Source organism: Dreissena polymorpha, chromosome 1, assembly GCF_020536995.1.
Source record: "Dreissena polymorpha isolate Duluth1 chromosome 1, UMN_Dpol_1.0, whole genome shotgun sequence".
NCBI lineage: Eukaryota > Metazoa > Mollusca > Bivalvia > Myida > Dreissenidae > Dreissena > Dreissena polymorpha.
In genome coordinates, this window is record NC_068355.1 from 16,592,483 (window position 1) to 16,613,066 (window position 20,584).

Genomic DNA, 20,584 nt, shown 5'->3' on the forward strand with positions numbered 1-20,584 from the left:
TGATTCGTAGCAAATTAGTACTCAAGTGTCAAGTGACGGAAGGGAAAGTCAAAATGGCTGATATTCATAACCATTCCAAGGAAAATGCTTAATAAGATTGTACATGATGAACATATCAGATCAAACTGTCTGTGTTGCATAACAATTATTTATGTGCACTATGTATGCAATGGTAGAATCAACATTTATAGTATATGTTCATTTTTATTGTACCATTTAGGTTCCTATCCCCAAGCTTTAAAAAAAAGCTCACCAAAACCCAAACATAAACATTCGATATCAATATACAATGCAATACACCCTTGGTTATCATCAGCAATAGCAATAGCAGGCTACAGAGATTTATCTCCCCTTGTATGAATACTAAAGACCACAATCTATAAATTAGCCTTGCTCTGTGATAAGGGGGTTGAATACATGTGGATAAAGTGTTGTCTCAGATTAGCCTGTGCAGTCCCCACAGGCTTATCAATGATGACACTTAACGCTATTAAAGTATATTTCGCTAAGAGCAAGACCGTTCTTGACAAAAATCCAGTTTTGATAGAAAGTGTCATCCCTGGTTAGCCTGTGCAGATTGCACAGGCTTATCTGGGACGACACTTTTTGCACATGCATTGAACCCCCTTTTCACAGAGCCCAGCTAAAATCAATTACAATCTCTGTAAAAGCTACTTTTCTGTTGAATAACACCAACCATTCAGCGCATTCAGGAAAGTCATTTGCGATGGCTAGATGAATAAGACTCGGGGGTCGCTTGTCGTTTTCCTTCCCAAGTGCCGTTGCCATGGAGTTATTCTTGTCATGTTTCAACAACAGCTGCATGACGTCAATACGACCTTGCATCACACAGCAGTGTATGGGCAACAGGCCCTGGAACAATGATACAAGTTATATTTCAATATGGATATTACATGCATTATAATGCACACACGTAGAATATAGTTAATAGGTTTCAGCTAATTATTTATGTTCATTGTTTACTTAACCCGGTAAATGTTATGTGTTTTCTTTTCGATAAATTGTTAAATGTTTATAGCATAATAAAATTAAATCATACAATTTAATTAAATTATTACTCATATTTTACAAATGACTTTGCAAGAAAAATAAGCTTATATACATTTAAAGTATCAAACTATTTTAAAAGGCTTTTGATAGGCATTCTTAGGCAAGTAAACACAACTGACGAAAACACCCTTATAATTAATGTCTATTATTATCTTCACCATGCAATAGAAACTAGCCATTGTCACAATAGCGACAACAATGTCATCCCCCTCTTGCTTAATGTAAGATGGTCCTGACCTTTGAGATAATAAGAAAAGAGATACACAAGATGACCCTGACCTTTGAAATAATGAGAAAAGAGATACACAAGATGACCCTGACCTTTGAGATAATGAGAAAAGAGCACAAGATGACCCTGACCTTTGAGATAATGAGAAAAGAGATACACAATATGACCTTGACCTTTGAGATTATAAGAAAAGAGATACACAAGATGACTCTGACCTTTGAGATAATGAGAAAAGAGATACACAAGATGACCCTGACATTTGAGATAATGAGAAAAGAGCACAAGATGACCCTGACCTTTGAAATAATGAGAAAAGAGATACACAATATGACCCTGACCTTTGAGATAATGAGAAAAGAGATACACAAGATGACCCTGACATTTGAGATGATGAGAAAAGACATACACAAGTTGACCCTGACCTTTGAAATAATGAGAAAAGACATACACAATATGACCCTGACCTTTGAGATAATGAGAAAAGAGATACACAAGATGACCCTGACATTTTAGATAATGAGAAAAGAGATACAAAAGATGACCTTGACCTTTGAGATAATGAGAAATGAGATGCACAAGATGATTCTGACTCTTGAGATAATGAGAAAAGAGATAACAAGATGAACCTGACCTTTGAGATAATGAGAAGAGATACACAAGATGATCCTGACCTTTGGGATAATGAGAAGAGATAAGCTGTTCTAAGGCTACATTTGACCTTTGAGCTCTTAAGTGTGAACTTGACCTTTAAGGTAGCAAGACAAGTGTTACAAGCGACACATAATCTTATCTTAGGATAAATTGTTTTTTGCAAAGTCATTTTAAATACATAAATAATAGCCAAGTTATGCTTAGATAGGATGTTCAAGCTGTTCCATTTTTAACATTGATTCCACCACCTTTCAGGTACAAAGATGGTTGTTACTCTCAACACCTTGTCTAATTATGTTTTACATTTGTGCAAAGATATTTCAAAGTCCATTCAAAGAAGGTAAAGTCATTGCAGAGACAGGTATTTTCAAGCAGTTTTATGTATAAATTGACCTTTAACCTCTTAGTGTGACTTTGACTTTATAGCAAAGGAGACATATGTTATCTGCAACAGGTCCTTTTATGAAGATGGATATTTGTGCAGAGTAATTTCAAAATTAGGGCTAAGACTGGAGCTTCCACACAAACATAATGATGAACATCTTGAAAATGTAATTGCTATATCCCGGTCTCTTCAAAAGTGGGACATAACAATGTGACCCTGGAGCGTGGATAATTTTGATCTCATTCTCAGGATCATAATTTGAACAAAGTATTTTTGAGAACCACAATTAATTATAATTTAATTATTATGCTTTACAAGTGAATATAATAGTTTTGACTCCCCTGGTTGCTGCCTGTTTTAACAGCAGGGTCATAAGTTAATCAATCTAAGAAGAAGGTAAACATACAATGGTCAATACAAAACACGACATTTTTCAACCGTTATATACCCCATTTATTCATTCACTTATAAATCCATGTGGCCGGGCTAAGGATCAAACCCTCTACACTTTGGTTTGTTGTTACAACAACTGTTATAGCCGGCCCCGTCAATCTTTCAATATTAACTATGGTTATCTTTATGTCCCCCACCACTATAGTGGGGGACATATTGTTTTTGACCTGTCTGTTGGTCTGTTGCTTTGTTTGTGTGTTTGTTTGTGCCAACTTTAATATTTGCAATATTGAAGATAGCAACTTGATATTTGGCATGCATGTGTATCTCATGGAGCTGCACATTTTGATTGGTGAAAGGTCAAGATCATTCTTCAAGGTCAAAGGTCAAATATATGGGGACATAGTGTTTTACAAACACATCACTTGTTTTTTTATTTTAAGTCACAAGCCGTACCCTGCTGTTCCTAATGACCAGACTAGCACTCTTGTTGAGCAGCATCTGTATGCAGTCTAGCTCCGAGGGCTTGTTGGTCTCCCCATAGCACTTCACATGTAGGGGCGTGTTACTCTCCGAGTCCTCGGCATTCACATTGGCACCTGCCTCCAGCAGAATCTGTGAGGTGGAGAAACCTTGGTGTAAGAAACGGCTTATTAACCTTTACTACTTAGATTATTAGGCATTTGAAGTCCCTTAGAAAGTAATGTTTAATTTTTTATCTTTCTCACCAGATTCAAATTTTGAAGGCTTCATCTCCAAACCTTAGATACTAATAAGCAGCGAACAGCATAAAACCTAAACAGGCTGTGAGTTACTCACAGGCTGTTCTGGTTTTATGCTGATTGCACATAGTCATTTGCACTTTGCCTCTGAGTGGGAAAGGGTTAACAAATAGTCACTGGACCTCAGGGATTTTTCTTATTATTATATTTCCTACCATTCCATTTTTGTAGAAGAATTTGTAGCTTTTTCACTTTGTTTTATATTTTCCGCACCTGTGTTTCATTCGATTAAAGTCATGAATTATATTTGTGTAAAAAAAATTATTATTACTATAATAACACAAAACAGCTTTCAGTGTATGTTTTACTGAAGCACTAGTATCAATTACATGTAGCATAGTTATTTTGATTTAGTGACATTTGGCCCACATGATGCGATACAGTATGTTGCACTTCTAAACCTCCTTGTTAAATACTTTATTATGCTATATTTGACTTGTCAACAAAAATGGCAAAACAAATATGCCCCCCAACATTTTGTATGAGATGGTGAACATCTCTTAAAAACAGCAAGACTTTAAAAAACGGGAAACATAGGCTTAGCAAATTATTGGGACATATTAGATTTGCTGGAGAGTGGAAGCATAATACAATAATAAGGCAACAAAGAAAGATGTATTGATAATTAACTAAAGGTAAGGAATGAATATACAAACATTGAAACCAATCTTCTGACCAAATTTCATGAAGATGGGACAATTAATGTGGCCTCTAGAGAGTGAACAAGGCAAATGTTAACGTCGCACAACGCATGACCGACAACGGACGACAGACGATGGACAAAACGCAATCACAAAAGCTCACCATGAGCACGTTGTGCTCAGGTGAGCTAAAAATAATCTGTTTGTTTTCTACATGTTTATGCATATACATTAAGCCAAGTATTTCCAAGGTTAACATACATTTTGTATATCCTCCACCCATTCTTTTTTTTCTGTTCAGTTAAAAGTACCAAAATATATTTGGAAACATGTCTTGTGAAATTGTTTCAAATTGGTACATAAATACCTTGTAAAACAATACATTTGATTAGATTTTCAAGATAATTATATATGGCTTTGGAGAAATTACTTAACAAGATTGCCTGAAAGGCCCAAAGTCGCTCACCTGAGATAACAAGATATTATTGGGACAAATCTTCTGACCAAGTTTCACGAAGATCGGAAAATAAATGTGGCCTCTAGAGTGTAAACAATGTTTTACTATAGCCATATAAGTAAAAATGCCCCGCCCCCTGGCAGCCATGTTTTTCAACCAACCGGCATCATTTTTGAACTCTTCCAAGATATTATTGGGATGAATCTTCTGACCAAGTTTCATGAAGATCAGACAGTAAATGTGGCCTCTAGAGTGTTAACAAGATTTTACTAAAGCCATATAAGGAAAAATGCATCGCCCCTTGGAAGCCATTTTTTTCAAGCAAACAAAGTTATTTTCGAACTCATCCAAGATATCATTGAGACCAATCTTCTGACCAAATGTCATGAAGATTGGAAATAAATGTGGCCTCTAGAGTGTTAACAAGGTTTTACTATAGCCATATACATGTATAGCCATATAAGGAAAAATGCCCCGCCCCTGGTGGCCATGTTTTTAAAGCAACCAAAACCATTTTCGAACTCATCCAAGATATCATTGGGACAAATCTTCTGACCAAATTCATGATGATTGGAAAATAAATGTGACCTCTAGAGTGTTAACAAGGTTTTACTATAGCCATATAAGGAAAATAGCCCCGCCCCCGTGGTGGCCATGTTTTTCAACCAACCAGCATCATTTTTAAACTCGTCCAAGATATTACCGGGATGAATCTTCTGACAGAGTTTCATGAAGATAGGACTATAAATGTGCCCTCTAGAGTGTTAACAAGATTTTACTATAGCCTTATATAGCCATATAGGGAAAAGCCCTGCCCCTTGGCGGCCATGTTTTTCAAGCAAACGTAATAATTTTCACACTCGTCCAAGATATTATTAAGACAAATCTTCTGACCATATTTCATCAAGATTGGACAATAAATGTGGCCTTTAGAGTGTTAACAAGGTTTTACACTAGCCATATTAGGAAAAATGCCCCGCCCCCTGGCAGCCATGTATTTCAACCAACCGGCATTATTTTTGGACTCGTCCAAGATATTATTGGGATGAATGTTATGACCAAGTTTCATGAAGATTGGACAATCAATGTGGCCTCAAGGGTGTTAACAAGATTTTACTATAGCCATATATAGCCATATAAGGAAAAATGCCCCGCCCCTTGGCAGCCATTTTTTTTAAGCAAAGGTAACCATTTTAAAACTCATCCAGTATATCAGTGGGACAAATTTTCTGATCAAGTTTCATGATGATCGGAAAATAAATGTGGTCTCTAGAGTGTTAACAAGGTTTTACTAAAGCCATATAAGGAAAAATGCCCCGCCCCCTGGCGGCCATGTTTTTCAACCAAACGGCATCATTTTCGAACTTGTCCAAGATATTATTTGGATAAATCTTCTGACTAAGTTTCATTAGGATTGGACAATAAATATGGCCTCTAGAGTGTTAACAAGGTTTTACTTTAGCCATATATAGCTTTATAATGAAAAATGACCCGCCCCTTGGCAGCAATGTTTTTCAAGCAAACGTAACCATTTTCAAACTCATCCAGCATATCATTGAGAACAATCTTCTGACCAAATTTCATGAAGATTGGACAATAAATGTTGCCTCTAGTGTGTTAACAAGGTTTTACTATAGCCCTTTTAAGGAAAAATGCCCCGCCCCCTGGCGGCCATGTTTTTCAACCAACTGGCATCATTCTCGAACTCATCCAACATATTATTGGAATAAATCTTCTGACCAAGTTTCATGAAGATCGGACATTAAATGTGGCCTCAAAAGTGTAAACAAGGTTTAACTAAAGCCATATAAGGAAAAATGCCCCGCCCCTTGGCAGCAATGTTTTTCAAGCAAACGTAACCATTTTCAAACTCATCCAGCATATCATTGAGAACAATCTTCTGACCAAATTTCATGAAGATTGGACAATAAATGTTGCCTCTAGTGTGTTAACAAGGTTTTACTATAGCCCTTTTAAGGAAAAATGCCCCGCCCCCTGGCGGCCATGTTTTTCAACCAACTGGCATCATTCTCGAACTCATCCAACATATTATTGGAATAAATCTTCTGACCAAGTTTCATGAAGATCGGACATTAAATGTGGCCTCAAAAGTGTAAACAAGGTTTAACTAAAGCCATATAAGGAAAAATGCCCCGCCCCTTGGCAGCCATGTTTTTCAAGCAAACGTAACCATTTTCGAACTCATCCAAGATATCGTTGAGACCAATCTTCTGACCAAATTTCATGAAGATTGGACAATAAATGTGGCCTCTATAGTGTTCACAAGGTTTTACTATAGCCATATAAAGCCATATAACGAAAAATGCCCTGCCCCTTGGCAGCCACGTTTTTCAAGCAAACGTAAATGTGGACAATAAATGTGGCCTCTAGAATGTTAACAAGTTTTTACTATAGCCATATAAGGAACACTGCCCTGCCCCCTGGCGGCCATGTTTTTTCACAGATCTGGACCATTTTCGAACTTGTCCGAGATATCAATGAAACCAATGTTTTGACCACCAAGTTTCATGATGATTGGGCAAAACTTGTGACTTCTAGAGTGTTCACAAGGTTTCTCTATAGCCATATAAGGAATACTGCCCCGTCCCCTGGCGGCCATTTTTTTCAACAGACCAAAACCATTTTTCAACTCAACCAACATATCATTTAGACAAACATTTTGATAAAGTTACATGAAGATTGGGCATCAAATGTGACTTCTACAGTGTTCACAAGGTTTTTCTTTTTTTTGACCTCGTGACCTAGTTTTTGACCCAGCATGACCCAGTTTTGAACTCAGTCGAGGTATCAATGGGACAAATGTTCTGACCAAATTTCATGAAGATCAGACAATAAATTTGGCCTCTAGAGTGTTCACAAGGCAAATGTTGACGCCGCACGACGGACAACGCACGACGGACAAAAGGCGATCACAAAAGCTCACCATGAGCACATTGTGCTCAGGTGAGCTAAAAACAAAATCATCATTTAAGTTTCTAATTGTCTGAAAAAAATGGTAGTGTATTTTGCTCCTGGCAAGGGGCAAGGTGTTGTGATCCATATTCAAACCTGGGTTCTGACACAAAGAAACAAGACTTCTACCTCCATGACATCAGGGTCCTTTGCCCGATGGAGGGGTGTGGCGCCCTTGTAGTCCCGAATGTTCACGTCCACCCTTAGGGACAGCAGGTCCTTGATGGCCGGCATGTGACCATAGTAACAGGCAGTGTGCAGAAGCGTGCTGCCATTGATGCACCTGGGCAGATATAAAAATTCCCCAAGTGTTTCATTTTTTTAAGAATTTAGAATTTTATCGTCATTTATTTGTTTTTCTGGTTAAAGAATATGTCCTCTAAAAATTAAATTGTAAAATTATTAAATTTTAAAAATAAAATACATCTTGCCTCAATGCAGCGATTGATTGAATTTCAATGCAAAAACCCTTGTCTTCAACAGAAGATAGTTTTAACAAATTGAAACAAATGGGCCATACCACATTTAACACATTGCAACAGTTAACCTTACAGTCTTTGGGCCATGTTAACAAATGGAACAAAACCAAATATGCAAATATGAAAGAAATGATATTGGAGTTCATTTACTAAAAATAATGTTACAATAGTAGACTGGAAATATCAACATATCTGGTTCCCAAGAAGTTTCTGGTTTATAAGGGAGTGGGAGGTGGGGAACAAAGCTTCTTCTTAGTGCTCTCCCCTACCTGCTTCTCAAGCAGCAGAACTCACGAAGACCAGCAGCGTGGTCAGCGATGACCTGGTCCAGCAGCTTCATGTCCCCGTTCATGATCCTTGGGACAATGTCAGAGTAGTGCTCATACAGGTCTGTAACCATAGCACACTCACAGTCATAACAGTACCCTAGAAGTCTGTGTAAACATAGCACACTCACAGTCACAACAGAACCCTAGAAGTCTGTGTAAACATAGCACACTCACAGTCATAACAGTACCCTAGAAGTCTGTGTAAACATAGCACACTCACAGTCATAACAGAACCCTAGAAGTCTGTGTAAAAATAGCACACTCACAGTCATAACAGTACCCTTGAAGTCTGTGTAAACATAACACACTCACAGTCATAGCAAAACTCTAGGAGTCAGTGTAAACATAACACACTAACAATCATAACAGAAACCTAGGAGTCTGTGTAAACATAACACACTCACAGTCATAGTCTGTGTAAACATAGCACACTCAGTCATAACAGAACAGTAGGAGTCTGTCTAAAAAAAAACACTTACAGTAATAGTCTGTGTAAACATAGCACACTCACAGTCATAACAGAACGGCAGGAGTCTTTGTAAACATAGCACACTCACAGCCATAACAGAACCCTAGGAGTCTGTGTGAACATAGCACACTAACAGTCATAACCGAACCCTAGGTGTCTGTGTAAACATAGCACACTCACAGTCATAACAGAACCCTAGATGTCCGTGTAAACATAGCACACGCACAGTCATAACAGAAACCTAGATGTCAGTGTAAACATAGCACACTCACAGTCATAACAGAACCCAAGGAGTCTGTGTAAACAGAGCACACTCAAGGTCATAATAGAACCCTAGGAGTCTGTGTAAACATAGCACACTAACAGTCATAACAAAATCCTCGGAGTCTGTGTAAATATAGCACACTCACAGTCATAACATAACACTAGGAGTCTGTGAGAACATAGCTCATTAACAGTCATAGCAGAACCGTAGGTGTCTGTGTAAACAAAGCACACTCACAGTCATAACTGAACCCTAGGAGTCCGCATAGCAAACTCAAAGTCATTACAGAACCCTAGGTGTCTGTGTGAACATAGCACACTCACAGTCATAACAGAACCCTAAAAGTCTGTGTTCACATAGCACACTCACAGTCATAACAGAACCTTAGCAATCCGCATAGCACACTCACAGTCATAACAAAACCCTAGAAATCTGTGTAAACATAGCACGCTCACAGACATAACAGAATCCTAGGAGTCTGTGTAAACATAGCACACTCACAGTCATAACCAAACCCTAGAAGTCTGTATAAACATAGCACACTCACAGTCATAACAGAACCCTAGATGTCGGTGTAAACATAGCACACTCAAGGAAATAACAGAACCATAGGAATCTGTGTAAACATAGCACACTCACAGTCAAAACAGAACCCGAGGAATCTTTGTAAACATAGAACACTCAGTCATAAAAGAGCCCTAGGAGTCTGTGAAAACATAGCATACTTACAGTCATAGTCTGTGTAAACATAGCACACTAACAGTCATAACAGAACCCGAGGAGACTTTGTAAACGTAGTGCAATCAGTCATAAAAGAGCCCTAGGAGTCTGTGAAAACATAGCATACTTACAGTCATAGTCTGTGTAAACATAGCACACTCACAGTCATAGCAGAACCCGAGGAGACTTTGTAAACGTAGTGCAATCAGTCATAAAAGAGCCCTAGGAATCTGTGTTAAAGTAGCACACTTACAGTCATAGTCTGTGTAAACGTAGCACACTCACAGTCATAGCAGAACCTAAAGAGTCTGCATAGCACACTCACAGTCATTTAGTATTTCGCCTACCTACCCATTAAGAATCTCTCCTACCTACCCATAAAGTAATTCTCCTACCTACCCATTGAGTATCTCTCCTACCTACCCATAAAGTAATTCTCCTACCTACCCATTGAGTATCTCTCCTACCTACCCATAAAGTAATTCTCCTATCTACCCATGAAGTATCTCTTCTACCTACCCATAAAGTAATTCTCCTACCTACCCATTGAGTATCTCTCCTACCTACCCATAAAGTAATTCTCTTACCTACCCATTAAATATCTTTTAAAGTCCTCGTTTTTTATGGTCTCCAGCACAGATTGCCCTCTCACATTCTTGCTATGCACATTACATCCCCACTCCACCAGCAACTGAAAGAAAATCAATTTGTGTAATGCTTTTATTGGGTATAATGGTCCATGCTTATGACAGACATCACCTGAAAACCAGTTCAGATTTTTATTTTTCCCTTTATATAAACCTATTATTACACATGCATTTTAGTACATTTTGGAAACTACTATCCTTATGATACATAGATTGGCAATATAAATAGTCAATATTGAATATTCAATGGTCAAAACTTACAAATAACCATTTTTGTTTTGAAAGCATTTTTTTGTAAACAAAAGTGAACAACTTCCAAAACATCAAATAGTTTTCAACAAATATAAATGCTTGCAAATATAACAGAGATTAATTTGCTTCAGCCTTTCCCACACAGAAGCAAAGTGAAAATGGCTATGTGCAAACAGCATAAAACCAGAACAGCCTGCAAGCAACTCGCAGTCTCTTCAAGTTTAATGCTGTTTGCTGCTCATCAGTATTTAAGGGTAGAAATGAAGCCTTTAAAACTTGACTCTCGGTAAAAAGGTCTTAAATTAAACTTATCTTTCAAAGGGACTACAAATGCGTAAAAATAGGTATCTAAGTGTTAAAAGATTAAGTTAAAAATTAGAAAATTGCAATTTGCTTGTATCAAAAAGCAAGATTCTGCATGACTGTAAATAAATCACTTATTACACCAAGTCATTCTTACATGACAGACTCGTCTCTGTAAGGCTTCAATGGCAAGGTTGACTGGTGTGCAGAGGAAATTATTCTTCACGTCCAGACCAGCTCCATTTTCAAGCAGCAGACGAACAACTTCCTGTTGACAAAAATATAATTGGGATAATTTGTAATACTATTTTAAACTGAAAATATTTGCAGACTCTTGAAAAGAAGATAACGTCCAAGTGTGTAATATTTTGGTACTACACTATTTTAAATGCCTCTTACAACATTAACAACTGAAAAGAGTGTTGTTGTTTTTATAGCATAACATTTATCTTGAGTAATAAATAATAAGCAATGAGTAAATTAGTGAAAAATCATATTGGGTAGTTATTTATATGTAATCCAAACATCTATATGAGCCGCACTCTGTGAAAAAGGGGGTTTAACCCTTTGCATGCTGGGAAATTTGTCGTCTGCTAAAATGTTGTCTGTTCAATTTCTTAAAAAAGCATTTTCTTCATTTTTTTTTCAAAGAATACTATTCGAATAGCAATCAGGTTGGATCCAGATGAGACACCAAGTTCTGTGGCGTCTCATCTGGATCCAAACTGTTTGCAAAGGCCTTCAAAATTCGGTTCCCGCACTGAAAGAGTTAATGCATTTGCAAAGTGTTGTCCCAGATTAGCCTGTGCAAAGGGACAACACTCTCCGCTTTAACTTGATTTTTGCTAAGAAGAGACTTTCTTGAAATGAAAAATATCGTAAAAGCAGAAAGTGTCGTCCCTGATAAGCCTCTGGAGACTGCACAGCCTAATCTGGGACGACACTTTACACACATGCATTAAACCCCTTTTTCACAGAGCACTGCCCATTTATTTTCTCTGGCTTGTTGGTTGGCATTCTTTCCTTATTTTTTCTGCTTATAGAACCCAACACTTTAGCCACACTTAACCTGCCTTTGGCATATATGGACAATGCTATGCCACACTTACAAAATGGCCCATCCGACTGGCCCAATGAAGAGCTGTATGGCCAGTTTTTGGTTCTTTGCAGTTTACAAAGGTTGAGTCCTCTCTGAAGAATGCAATCATTTTTTCTACAGTCTCATATTCAGCCTCCCTTGCACTCTTGATGAAGAGCCGTTGCCAAGTAACTGTGTTTCCGGGAAAAACTTGGTACAAAAAAAAGCTACCAGAGCGAAGTTGTTTGTTTCTACTAGGCGCTTCAAAGTAGAACTAAAGTCAAAAGAAACACAAGAAATTAGCACAAATAACACAGAAAAATTGGTTTGAAAACAAAGGCCAGACCAAATTTTATGACACTGGATATAAAGTACGATGAATCTCAATCTGAGTAAATAAACAAGAGGGCCATGATGGCCCTAAATCGCTCACCTGACCAACCTTGCTACATTAACTTAAATTCTATCAGACCCATATACAATCCCAAGCCAGATTTCATTAATTAACACATTTTGACAAAGTTTTATCAAGACATGATGAAAACTGTGACCTCTTTCATCTACACAAGGTTTTACTAGAATTGGACCGGTGACCTAATTTTTCACCCCAGATGACCAATATACGATCCAAAATCAGATATTATCAAGATAAACTTTCTGACAATATTTCATAAAGATCAGATGAAAACAATGGCCTCTATTGTCTACACAAGATTTTTCTATGATTTGACCTAGTGACCAAGTTTTGTTACCCAAATACAATTCCAACCCAGATTTCTTCAAGATTAACATTCTGGCCAAATTTTATTACGATTGGATGAAAACTGTGACCTCTACTGTCTACAAAAGTGTTTTTTTTAACTTTGACCTAGTGACCTAGTTTTTGACCTTAGATGACCCAAATTCAGTCCAAACCCAGATTTTAACAAGACAAACATTCTGACCATATTTCATTAAGATCTAATGAAAACTTTGACCTCTATTTTCTACTCAAGGTTTCTATGATTTGACTTAGTGACATAGTTTCTGACCCCAGATGACCCAAATACAATCCCAACCGAGATTTTATCAAGATAAACATTCTGAGGAAATGTCATAAAGATTGGATGAAAACTGTGACCTCTATTGTCTACACAAGGTTTTTCTATTATTTGACCTTGTGACCTAGTTTTTTACCCCAGATGGCACAAATTCAGACCTAACCCAGATTTCATCAAGATAAACATTCTGACCAAATTTCATAAAGATTGGATGAAAACTGTGACCTCTATTGTCTACACAATGTTTTTCTATCATTTGACCTTGTGACCTAGTTTTTGACCCCAGATGGCTCAAATACAATCCCATCCCAGATTTTATCAAGATAAACATTCTGACCAAATTTCATAAAAATTGGATGAAAATTGTGACCTCTATTGTCTACACTAGGTTTTTCTATTATTTGACCTAGTGACCTAGTTTTTGACCCCGGATGACCCAAATACAATCCCAACCCAGATTTCACCAAGATAAACATTCTGACCAAATTTTATAAGATTGGATGAAAACTGTGACCTCTATTGTCTACACAAGGTTTTTCTATTATTTGACCTAGTGACCTAGTTTTTGACCCCAGATGACCCAAATACAATCTCAACCCAGATTTCATCAAGATAAACATTCTGACTAAATTTCATAAAGATTGGATAAAAACTGTGACCTCTGTTGTCAACACAAGGTTTTTCTATTATTTGACCTAGTAGCCTTGTTCTTGACCCCAGATAACCCAAATACAATCCAAACCCAGATTTCATTAAGATAAACATTCTGACCAAATTTCTTAAAGATTGGATAAAAACTGTGACCTCTATTGTCTACACTAGGTTTTTCTATTATTTGACCTAGTGACCTAGTTTTTGACCCCAGATGACCCAAATACAATCCCAACCCAGATTTCATCAAGATAAACATTCTGACCAAATTTCATAAAGATTGGATAAAAACAGTGACCTCTGTTGTCTACACAAGGTTTCTCTATAATTTGACCAAGTGACCTAGTTTTTGACCCCAGATGACCCAAATACAATCCAAACCCAGCTTTCATCAAGATAAACATTCTGACCAAATTTCATAAAGATTGGATGAAAACTGTGACCTCTACTTTCTACACACACAAACAAATTGTTGACGGATGCACGGTCGCACACACACACGCACAACAGACGCCGGACATCACAGGGTCAAATAAGCTCACCATGTCACTTTGTGACAGATGAGCTTAAAAGAAAACACTTTGTAATACTTTGCATCGATTATTTTGAAAAATGTTTTATCTTGTTGCTCTTTTTAAACTTTTTACTTTGAACGAATTCTATTGAACTTTTATTTTTGATAACCCATTTATATCAAACAGTCAAATGGAAGTAAAAAAATTGAATTACATTTATCAAACATTTGTGAATGTTTTCACACAAAGCTCACCTCAAATTCTGGGTAGTCCTCTGTGTTGAGCTCAAGAACCTGACCTGGCACATCTGGTAATCTTAAAGCCTGATGCACACTCACTGAAACACAGGCAGACATAACACCTATTGGACTAACTGAAACAGGCAGAAATAACACCTGACAAACTAACTGAGGAGTCTGCACAGACTAATCAGGGACAAAACTTTCCGCCAAAAATGAATATTTGCTGAGAAGAGACTTTCTTGAATTAAAAAATATCATAAAAGTGCAAAGTATCATCCCTGATTAGCCTGTGCAGATTACATAGGCTAATCTGGGATGTCACTTTATGCACATGCATTAAACCCCTTTTTCACATAGCATGTCCCATATGTGAAGGTGAATATCTGCAGCAGTTACAAAGGTTTACGCTAAATAAAACCTAAAATGTCATAGATTTCAACCAGTAGCATGGTAATGCCAGAAAACTATGGTTTTTAATGTTTTTCTAATCGATTAACTTACATTAAAATAACTTTGTAATCCAAATCCATAGTCTGCATGTTAATTGCATGCAAACAACATTTTAGTGCAAATTTTTGTTATGTGATTTTTTTCAAACACTAGTTAGTGAGCCGAACCAGTTAAAACTGCTATGACCTCCACCTTTACCTGATGTGCCCAAAATTCAATCAAAAGGCATGTATCCAATTACTCTGTATTCACACAACATTTTAGCCCAACACTTCCATGCAAACTGTAATTTCACATTGGAAACCATTTTACAAAATTTAGTTTCAGTAATCTTGATTCAACAGGACCCAAGTGCCATCTCACACTAGGTCTGCATGTTCAAGACTTAGTACACGCCTCTGAATAGCTACAGTCACAAAAAGATCAATCCAAAGCCAATTTATTAAAAAGATATTGTTTATATATTTTTTTTATTTACAGCAACTGTGACCTCATACAATGACATAAAACAACATTTGGCCCAGTAGTATAGCTCTGACTATTTGGTTTATATTAAAGCTAACATTAGAGCTGTCTCCATAGGATGACATATGAACCCGATAAATCCTTTGATAGAAATTATGAGCATTTTTCGAAACCTAAACGCATTTTTCGAAACCTAAACGCAGACCCTAAGCTCAAGGTCAAGGTCAAAATGGTCAAAACTTGTGTGCGTATGGAAAGGCCTTGTCAATATACACATGCATACCAAATATGAATGTTACATCTGAAGTGATATAGAAGTTATGAGCATTTTTCGAAACCTAAATGCAAAGTGTGATGGACAGACGGACGGACAGATGAACAGTGTGATCACATTATGCCCTCCTTCAGGGGCATACAAATAATATTTTAGCAAACAAATAGCTGCTGTAGTTGTTCTTGTAAACATTGTTAAGCAAACTAAAAGCTTTTAAATTTGAACTTGTAAACATTGTTAAGTTAACAATTATTAACATTTATCTTACACTTAGATCTGTAAGTGAAATCTTCTATATACTCTCCAGTTTCCTTTCTCCGCAGAACAATTTTTCGTCCTTCACCTATTGTCTCCTTGCTAGTGGAGAGATAGAACCCACTGCCATTTGTCAAACTCTGAAAATGAGGATAGGAGTTTGTATTATTTTATAAAATTGCTATCTCATGTTGTTTATTTTGCATTTAAACACAAACTGGCATTCAATGATTAAAAATCAAGGTTAGACATTACATTTAGAGAAACAAATGTGCTGCGCTCTGTAAAATGGGGGTTTAATGCATGAACATAAAGTGTCGTCCCAAATTAGCCTGTGCAGTCCACACAGGCTTATCAGGGACTACACTTTCCGCTTTTATGGCAGTTACCTTCTTAACAAAAATCAAGTTTAAGCAGAAAGTCTTGTCCCTGGTTAGCCTGTGTGGACTGCACAGGCTTATCTGGGACATCACTTTAGGCACATGCATTAAACCCCCTTTTCACAGAGCACAGCCCAAATAAAAGATCTAACTCTACCAAGTTGATGACGGCTGCGAGACACAGGTCATTAATGGATATATTCCTAGGCACCTCCACAATCTCAAACCTGGCTCTCATCTTGTCACGGATCTCACGTCGCAGCTGCAACAGGATTAACCTTCTTAAATGTGTGGGAAACATAAACTTTAGGGCAGCACTATTTGTGTGTGAAGGCCGTTAAATTTGTGGGAAGTACAATTTGTTTAAGGTCATGGGAGTTCAGAATATGCTTGAAAATATGGGGGGAAAAACTATGATACAAAAGTATGCATCAGTTGTGTTAACTAGCTTGATGTAATTGTCAGTTTAACAATGGCATTCGTGAATTCATAAATCCAAAACAATAAATATTAAAAAGTACACTAGAATAATCAAATAAACCCAGTCAAAATACATTCAGTCCTTAATAATCACATATAACTCAATTGGAAAGTAGGCTAATAAAGACTGCAAGACTTAACTTCTTTTTCTGGAAATAACTAGTACTTTTTTAACACTCTTAAGTTTATTATGAAATTAATGAGTTCATTTGGATAAATTTGTAGATTGTTGAATGATTGTCAATCAAGTGAGGGTTTTCTGTATGGTAAAAAAACTCTTACACGTGTTCTAGTAAGATACCACATAGGATACATACCTCATTTTGCACGTGATCAACATGCTGTACCCACTTCCTGCAGAAATCCACATCAAACTTCTTCTGGAGATTTTCAATAGCTAAAATGAGTTGATGTGTTGTAAATACTCATTTCTACAATAACACACATAGAATTTTCTATAAACATGTCTGAAAAATACAGTTCACATAATTGTTGTCTGATTCTGATGGAATGGAAATACATTTTGCTTTATATTTGTTTATGTAATAAAAAAAGTACACCATAACACAATAGTGCCAAAGTATAGGCCCATGTCTTGCATGCCATGATATGTAGAGTAATGGTGTAGAATGTCTAATTTGAAAACAGACACGCATCTTGAAATAATTAATGAAAAATTATAAAAATTGCACATTCACGACTTAATATAATGAAAATAATTCCTGCAAATTGAACGTTGTATGTTGAAGAGTGTACAATTACATCATTAGACAAGACATCCATGGTGGTCACAGAAACCAGACCTTTTTTATTGTAATGAGGGGTATCATTACAGTATTGTTTTTCTGATACATATAAGCTGTGCATTGGGAATATAAGCCTTAAAACACATGCATTTTTGTAATCTCATATAAGCCGGAGCACTATTATGGATTTTTTAAACTAAGAAAGTCTCTTCTTAAAAAAATCCAGTCTAGTTGGAAAGTGTCCTCCCTGATTACCCTGTGTGGACTGCCTTGAAGTCACTACGCCCCTGAAACTACCACTCCCATAAACTGTAGATACCCCCAGCATACCCAGTCTGTGTTACCCTGTGTGGACTGCCCTAAAGTTACAAGGTCCAAGTAATTTCCAATCCCATAAACTGTAGATACCCCCTGCATACCCAGTCTGTGTTACCCTGTGTGGACTGCCTTGAAATCACAACGTCCCTGTAACTGCCACCTCCTTAAACTGTAGATACCCCCAGCATACCCAGTCTGTGTTACCCTGTGTGGACTGCCTTGAAATCACAACGTCCCTGTAACTGCCACCTCCTTAAACTGTAGATACCCCCAGCATACCCAGTCTGTGTGACCCTGTGTGGACTACCTTGAAGTCACTACCCCCATGTAACTACCACTCCCTTAAACTGTAGATACCCCCAGCATACCCAGTCTGTGTTACCCTGTGTGGACTGCCTTGAAGTAACTACTCCCATGTAACTACCATTACTTAAACAGTAGGTATCCCCTGCATACCCAGTCTGTGTTACCCTGTGTGGACTGCCTTGAAGTCACTACCCCAACGTAACTATCAATCCCTTAAACTGTAGATACCCCCAGCATACCCAGTCTGTGTTACCCTTTATGGAATGCCTTGAAGTCACTATCCTCGTGTAACTACCATTACTTAAACTGTAGGTACCCCCAGCATACCCAGTCTGTGTTACCCTGTGTGGACTGCCTTGAAGTCACTTCCCCCACATAACTACCACTCCCATAAACTGTAGATACCCCCAGCATACCCAGTCTGTGTTACCCTGAGTGGACTACCTTGAAGTCACTTCCCCCACGTAACTACCACTCCCTTAAACTGTAGATACCTCCAGCATACCCAGTCTGTGTTACCCTGTGTGGACTGCCTTGAAGTCACTTCCCCCACGTAACTACCACTCCCTTAAACTGTAGGTACCCCCAGCATACCCAGTCTGTGTTACCCTGTGTGGACTGCCTTGAAGTCACTTCCCCCACGTAACTACCACTCCCTTAAACTGTAGATACCTCCAGCATACCCGGTCTGTGTTATCCTGTGTGGACTACTTTGAAGTCACTACCCCCATGTAACTACCACTCCCTTAAACTGTAGGTACCCCCAGCATTCCAAGTCTGTGTTACCCTGTGTGGACTGCCTTGAAGTCACTACTCCCATGTAACTACCACTCCCTTAAACTGTAGGTACCCCCAGCATACCCAGTCTGTGTTTCTGTAGGTACCCACAGCATACCTTGTCTGTGTTTCTGTAGGTTCACACTGCATACCTAGTCTGTGTTTCTGTATGTACCCCCAGCAAACCCTGTCTGTGTTTCTGTTACTACCCCCTGTACACACAGTCTATGTTTCTGTAGGTACCCACAGCATACCTAGCCTGTGTTTCTCCAGCTGTGACTTCAGGTCCTTACGCCTCTGCAGCTCAGACATGTTGGAGATAATGGCAGGGAACTTCTCCAGCTCATGATTTGTCTCCCTTATCAGCATGTTGATGAAGTCCTGAACAAGTAAAGTCATCTTAACATTCTGCTTACAAGCATCTAAGCAAGGACATTTTCACAAGCAAAATCATCACACAACATTACTCAAGTCAAGAAACTTTTTAGATCCACTTGAAAATTTCATTCTTTGCATTAACTGTAGGCAAGCTGTGGTACATGCTTTGATCATTTTTATGTTTATTGTTGAGTCATATAGGTAGTTGTCCACTTGCCACACACAAAAGATTAAGCTAACGCTAATAAACATTTCCAACCTTGAAATGTATCAGTTGTCAGATTATTCCTATTACAAATAAGTTGTAATGCTACTGGGACGTGACTAAGACACATACCACTCTGTTTACCACCGCAGTTGTCTGCCTGTATCTGTAAGCCACCATGAAGAAGAAGGCAAAGTATGCGCACACTGCCTGGTTGTCTGCCTGAAAACATGGCACACAAGTTTGAGAGGGCAGGAACAAAAAGGGATTATGTTTTGCGTTTAGCCCGTCCCAGCAAAGTAGTATCCCCTTTTACTTAGGGGATACAATAATATTTGCTGAAATTTGAATTTACCAAATTTGTTATCAGTGATTTGATAGTAATAAACTAGATAATTCATGTAAACGAAGTTGTCTAGATCTTTTATTTGTGTGCAGCTATTACATGTGATCCAAACTGTGAATATTAATTGCATAAGCACTTTAAAGAGACAATGTCAATCGATAAGGCAAACTCACCTCAACAAGATCTTCTGCTTCAAATGGAGTCTCAGCATAGAACATCTTCTCTGCTGTCTTCAAGGCCAAGTTTATTGTCCACCTAAATACAATCCTTCAAGTACAGTACAGCTTCAGTACAGTACAGCTACAGTACAGTACAGCTTCAGTACAGTACAGCTCCAGTACAGTACAGATCAAGTACAGTACCGCTCAAGTACAGTACCGCTCAAGTACATTTCAACTCAATTACAGTACAACTCGAGTACAGTACAACTCAAAGAAATAGTCGCACAAGTAAACATTTCCCTACATGTAGGACCAAGTAAATTAACAATGTTTGGTCACATGGTTATAATGCCAAGTTGTGGTATAAACCCGCCACAAAATTAAAATCTTGATTAATTTTATATATATGTATTAGTTTGGCTACAAAAAGTTACAGAGTGGTAACAACAATTTATGACATTTGAACTTGCA

General features: G+C 37.7%; 1 protein-coding gene across 7 annotated transcripts in view; it reads right to left on the reverse strand.

Annotated features, from left to right (window-relative positions):
• LOC127872130 (ankyrin-3-like) overlaps positions 1 to 20,584 on the reverse strand; it is an 80,877-nt gene that overhangs the window by 13,567 nt on the left and 46,726 nt on the right. For all 7 annotated transcript variants that reach the window (XM_052415468.1, XM_052415490.1, XM_052415483.1 and 4 more), the window contains 14 exons: positions 20,126 to 20,207; positions 19,739 to 19,828; positions 19,278 to 19,404; positions 17,194 to 17,273; positions 16,554 to 16,658; positions 16,030 to 16,156; positions 14,585 to 14,667; positions 12,156 to 12,398; positions 11,204 to 11,314; positions 10,436 to 10,535; positions 8,331 to 8,451; positions 7,712 to 7,865; positions 3,186 to 3,344; positions 698 to 873 (listed from right to left, as the gene is read on the reverse strand). In XM_052415468.1, coding sequence (XP_052271428.1) covers positions 698 to 873; positions 3,186 to 3,344; positions 7,712 to 7,865; positions 8,331 to 8,451; positions 10,436 to 10,535; positions 11,204 to 11,314; positions 12,156 to 12,398; positions 14,585 to 14,667; positions 16,030 to 16,156; positions 16,554 to 16,658; positions 17,194 to 17,273; positions 19,278 to 19,404; positions 19,739 to 19,828; positions 20,126 to 20,207 — 1,758 coding nt within the window. The remainder of the gene's footprint in view (positions 1 to 697; positions 874 to 3,185; positions 3,345 to 7,711; positions 7,866 to 8,330; positions 8,452 to 10,435; positions 10,536 to 11,203; positions 11,315 to 12,155; positions 12,399 to 14,584; positions 14,668 to 16,029; positions 16,157 to 16,553; positions 16,659 to 17,193; positions 17,274 to 19,277; positions 19,405 to 19,738; positions 19,829 to 20,125; positions 20,208 to 20,584) is intronic.